Source organism: Sinocyclocheilus anshuiensis, unplaced genomic scaffold (genome assembly GCF_001515605.1).
Source record: "Sinocyclocheilus anshuiensis isolate Anshui unplaced genomic scaffold, SAMN03320099.WGS_v1.1 scaffold128, whole genome shotgun sequence".
NCBI classification, from domain to species: Eukaryota; Metazoa; Chordata; class Actinopteri; order Cypriniformes; family Cyprinidae; genus Sinocyclocheilus; species Sinocyclocheilus anshuiensis.
In genome coordinates this window covers 319,478-324,872 of record NW_015555710.1, presented here as the reverse complement: position 1 = coordinate 324,872, position 5,395 = coordinate 319,478, and the positions used below count along the sequence as shown (strand labels likewise).

Below are 5,395 nucleotides of genomic sequence, written 5' to 3'. Positions count from 1 at the left end.
ATATATATATATATATATATATATATATATATATACTGTATATATTGATATACAAATATACAGTGGATATGCACATACATCATAAACAGGCATATAAAGAGACACATACTGAACATAAACATATGCTGACACACACTCAAAAATCTCAGCCACGGAAATGAACTGTCAGCTAAACAGGACAGAATACAGATGAGACGCACCATGACTTCATATTGACGACCCAGTTTGCTTTTCCACTTCTCCTTCAATATTTCCTCCTCTTCATCAGACAGTTTGCAAACTAAAACAAAATTTTCAAGCATCACACAGCTAATAAATAAATGACAACATGACTGAGGAGAACAGACTACAAAAGACAATGTTTTCATCATGTCAGTTACATTGTGATAGAGTCAAGATTTGTATTTCACACTTTATTTATATCTATGTTAGAAATCACCAAGCAAACTAAAGAAATCTTAAAGGAATATTTTGGGTTGTTTACAGCTTAATGTCTATAGACAGTATTTGTGACATGCTGTCGATTAGGGTTGACTGGACAGCAGAATAAAATCGTAAATGTAAATATGCTAACAATATAATGGTGTACAGTTAGGAAAGCAAAATAAATAGAATTATCAACTTTTAAAAGCATAACGTTTCAAAGGATGAAATGCTTGTCATATCTTGATGTCAAATTCATACAGTGTTTTGGCATAAAAGCTTGAAAAGACACCTTAAAAGACAACACTTAAAATTTACTGACCCTCAGGCCACCCAAAATACAGATGCGTTTTTATTTATAGGAACAGTTTTAGAGAAATTTTGCATTACATAATTTGCCCACCAAGGGATCGTCTGCAGTGAATGAGTGCAGTCAGAATGAGAGATCAAACAGCTGATAAAAACATCACTATAATTCACCAGTAACCCACACGACTCCAGGCCATCAATTAACGTTTTTGGACTGTTTTAGTCTGTAAATATCTGCATATTTCACTCCTGATTCAGAAGACAACTTTTTCACTAGAGAAAGCAATATTATGGCTAGAGGACTTGTATTTTAGCCAGAATCAACGCTTTAAAGTTAAAAACATCCAAATGATGATTTTGTTTATTACAAACATGCAGTTTTATCAGCTGTTTGAACTCTCATTCTGACGGCACCCATTCACTGCAGAGGATCCATTGGTAAGCAAGTGATGTAAGGCTAAATTTCGAATAAATAAAAATTATCTGCAAACAATGCTTAAATCACAATTATATCTGTATATTATAGTAGATGTTTAACTAGTACACTAAGAAACCTGAGGTGCAAGTCAAAATGAGTGGCTGTAATAATAATTGTAAATAAATCTGTTCTTACACGAGGACTGGTTTCTATTCTCCATCTTGGACTCTAAATCACAGGTTTGTGTTGACTCAACTGAGGTCACAGGAAGAACAAACAGAAACAGAAGCTGTTATTAGAATCAAAGTAGGGTCAAATAGTTACTAAGACTTCACACAGCGAATGGGCCAAAGTGAAACTGAACTCATGAATCAAACACAGTGTGAATGAGTGCAAATAAACAGAAGTGGCAAGAGTTTCACTAACTGCACTCTCTGTTGAAGTTGAGGTCCCGGCGTTCAGTATAGAAAACTTTCCCTGGGGGCAGAACTGGCTTTGGCTCTGGTAGACATGGAGGCAGTGGAGGGGGAAGGAGACACAGGGGGGTTAAGGGTCTCTGAGAGATTGTGGACATTGTGGGGGTTGTTTGTGTTCCAGATGATGAGCCCTTTCTCCGAATAGAGATCTCCACTTGTTGGCCAGTGAGCAGAATCTCCTCCGCTTTCTATATAAGGATAAAACAGGTAATTATAACCATTTAACATTATATTTGAAAGGCATCCTTTATCATTTAATGGCTCTGAACTGCTAATGGTCATGCTTCTGTTTTAGTTTATCATTAACAACAATTAGAGTACATGATTATAACTGTTTTTCACACAAAAAAACATTATAATATAACATTATAATGATTATAGTGTCACATTTAGCTTAATCATTATTTAGTGTGAAATAACACCAGATGATGTCTGTGTCTTTCAGAATTTCTGCATGTTAAGATAAATAGTTCCAATCCAAAACAACCATATGCTAACACAGTTCAATTTTTCACTTCAGAGCTTATGGCACGCATTGATTTTCATGCTAAATAGCTCTTGCTACAACATCAGTACTGAAAATATTGATGCTTCAGGAATGATTGGCCCAACCCCAGACGCTTTATCCCTCTATTTTACCACAAAGCAAGCAAGCATTTTTCAGAAATGTGCCTAGTATACATTGTAGTGACGTTGTTTGTGATCATTTTGACCTTGGCAAATCTTATGTAGAAAAATATAACAAAAGAAATTACAATAAACATCAGACAGAAGTGTATTTCAACAGTGTGCACACCAGTCAGAGAGTCTCATCACGTGAAAAGTCATTGCATTATTTAATGCTTCATATCTGAGGTCTCTAAAACCCCAAACATAATTAATGCAAAACTTTTCATCGAGGACATTTGAAGTGTGTTATGAAGCAAGTTGAAATTCTCTTTATAATAAGCTCTCATTAGAAAAGTCATGAAGTATTAACCCGATACTTCAGTGTTGTTGTTTTTTTTAACCAAAATGACACTGAAACCCCAAACAGAGGACGAGGGTTGGTCTAATGACACATTTACACAAATACAAACACATATCTAGTGACAATGTAATTAATCATACATACATAGTACTACCATTCTACCTAAAACAAACACTACAATGTAAACAGCCTTCCCACGCACACACACAACAGAAACAACAACAGGATTATTAATTGCTATAACATAATTTGCTACAACATAATTAGCAATAAATTGCTTAAAAGCACTAAGAACTACTGTTTAAATGTACATGCACACACAAGGAAAAGAGATGTAAAAAAAAAAAATCTGTGGAACTCACAGCAATGATGCCATCTCCAATGTGAATTAGTCCATCCTGATCCACTGCATTTTCTTTCAGTATGCTCTTTACTTCAAATCCACTGGACTCTAAAACGCCGAATATTCATTTAATGTTTACATTTATCATTCTTAGACTGAATGGTAAAAAAATATCTTGCTGAAAAAAACCCAGTAAGGAATCATACCTTTGTCCAGGTTATTCAGAGATTTGGAGATGTTGACGCCCAAACCATTTTTGTTGTTACTGAATCTGACATTGAACTCTTTTTCCTTTTTCTCTACTAAATCCTGCAGAAGGGTAATTCTTTGTTCACTATTGGCACATCAAACAAGACATAATAAAGCAGCATTTATGATAACAACATGTAATCAAGATTAAGGATTTAAAAAGTGTGATTAAATTTCAAATTTTACAACAAATTCTACTGTATATCTCTTTCTATTACATTGACACTCTACTTAACCACAAACTCCTTGCGTGTTAATGTCAATGTGAATGTCAATCAATGTTTGTTGATTGAGTGTGAGTGTGTTTAAGAAATAATTTCAGCTTAATACATTTTAAATACAATGTTTGTCACATTTTATTAACCTTCATGTCATCCCAAACCTGTATAATAATTTTAAAAAGGACAGTTCACCCAAAGCTGTTTGGTTATCAGCAATTCTTCAACAAAATATATTCTTTTGTGTTCAGCAGAAGAAAGTCTTCAGGTTTGGAATGACATGAGGATAAGTAAATGATGATAGAATCTTTATTTTTGGGTTGACTGTCCCTTTAAGAATTGTTACGCAGCTTTTTTTACCATACAATAACAGGTCACAGTGACCTTAAAAAAATGACAAAAACACCACAAAAGCAGCATTAATGCGGTGAAGGAGGAACAGACTGCAATTTACTGAATTTGTTGTGTTCTGTGGAAGAATGAATGTCAAACATGTAAAAAAATACATGAATGTGAGTAAATGATAACAGAACTTTATTTTTTGGGTGAGCTATACTGTTTATATGACAATTTACATATATATGTGAACACACACACACACACACACACACACACACACACACACACACACACACACACACACACACAGAAGCATTTTGCACCTGTTTCTTTAGAGAGTCCTGTTGCTGGGCGATGGTAGGTGAGAGGGCACCATCAGTGGTTTCCCTGGCAATGATAAGTCTCACACGGGAACCAGCAAGACAGAGCTCACGTGCCACTTCCTCACTGCCCATGGCGGACACATCCACATCACCAATTCTGAGGAGAAGATCGCCACTATGCAATCTCCCATCCTGTGTGCACAAACACACATCCACAAATGTCAAGGCATTTGTCACTCTTTTTAATTTTAATCAGTTTGTACAATCCACAAATGAAATAATTGAAATAATGGTGTACGTGAATCCATGATGATTCTCTCATACCTTTCCAGCTACACCATTAGGTAGGATGGTTTTAACCATGGTGCCAGTACTCCTCCCTCCAATGATGCCAAAGCCTAGACCCGATCCGTCATTCTGCAACTCTATATGATGAATTTGTCGAGGCTGTGGAATCAAATTAAATTCAACCCAGTCTCATAAAAATACGTACCTCTGGGTACTTTTCTGCAACACCGTTTTTACGTACCTTACTGCGTTTCGCCGCAGTTTCAAAGAGAAATGTCCACTGAGTGGCGCTAAAACACGGGTTCAATACCTGAACCCTGGCACGTTTTATTACGTTGATATAGGTACGTATTGCTGTGTTTTTATTACGTTGCTTCAGGTACGTATTGCGGCGGTTCAGAATTCAAATATCCGGGGACTGTCGCTAAAAGTTAATGCTCTATCATGTTGGAAATATGCCCTACACCAAACCCAACCCTAAACCTACCCGATAGTGTTAACAAATGCAAAACTGATATAAAAACGCATTTGTTGATGCAACCGTGTCATTTGAACTTACTTATATGCAGATTTGAACCAGTGTGTCGAACTCAGGATAGGTTTATTTTTAAAAGAAATTTTTTGTATAAGCAAATGGCTTAGTCATGGCTACAAAAGCTGTTGAATTATTGAATACAAATACAATTCATTTAACACATGTTGACCTTGTGTGCCACATTAGCAGGGAATGTCACACTTTATTGGGTAGGTTGTCAAGGTGGAACCTGCCATTAACAGCATATTATTGTTCCCTATCGATACTTCACTTGTACTGCATCTGCTAAAGACGCTATGGGAAAAAGCCATTTTTCTCCTGAACTGAAGCCTTTTTCAATCACGCAGTGAAACTGCATGGCCATTGGTTCGTGCAGTGTATAAAAAACTAACCAATGGCAAGGCAGAGGAGCTGCACGAGCCTATGGCAACGAAGCCCGCCAAAGCCCGCCAGAATGGGCGGGGCATCTGGCTATATAAGCGGGCGCTCGCCACAGGATTCTCA

The 5,395-nt window shown here is 36.5% G+C and overlaps 1 protein-coding gene across 1 annotated transcript in view; it reads right to left on the bottom strand.

The window, feature by feature from the left end:
• LOC107671907 (multiple PDZ domain protein) overlaps nucleotides 1-5,395 on the bottom strand; it is a 67,283-nt gene that overhangs the window by 40,168 nt on the left and 21,720 nt on the right. The window contains 7 exon segments of the mRNA XM_074186952.1: nucleotides 201-280; nucleotides 1,346-1,405; nucleotides 1,577-1,814; nucleotides 2,959-3,047; nucleotides 3,146-3,248; nucleotides 4,069-4,260; nucleotides 4,393-4,515. Of these exon segments, the coding sequence (XP_074043053.1) occupies nucleotides 201-280; nucleotides 1,346-1,405; nucleotides 1,577-1,814; nucleotides 2,959-3,047; nucleotides 3,146-3,248; nucleotides 4,069-4,260; nucleotides 4,393-4,515 (885 nt within the window).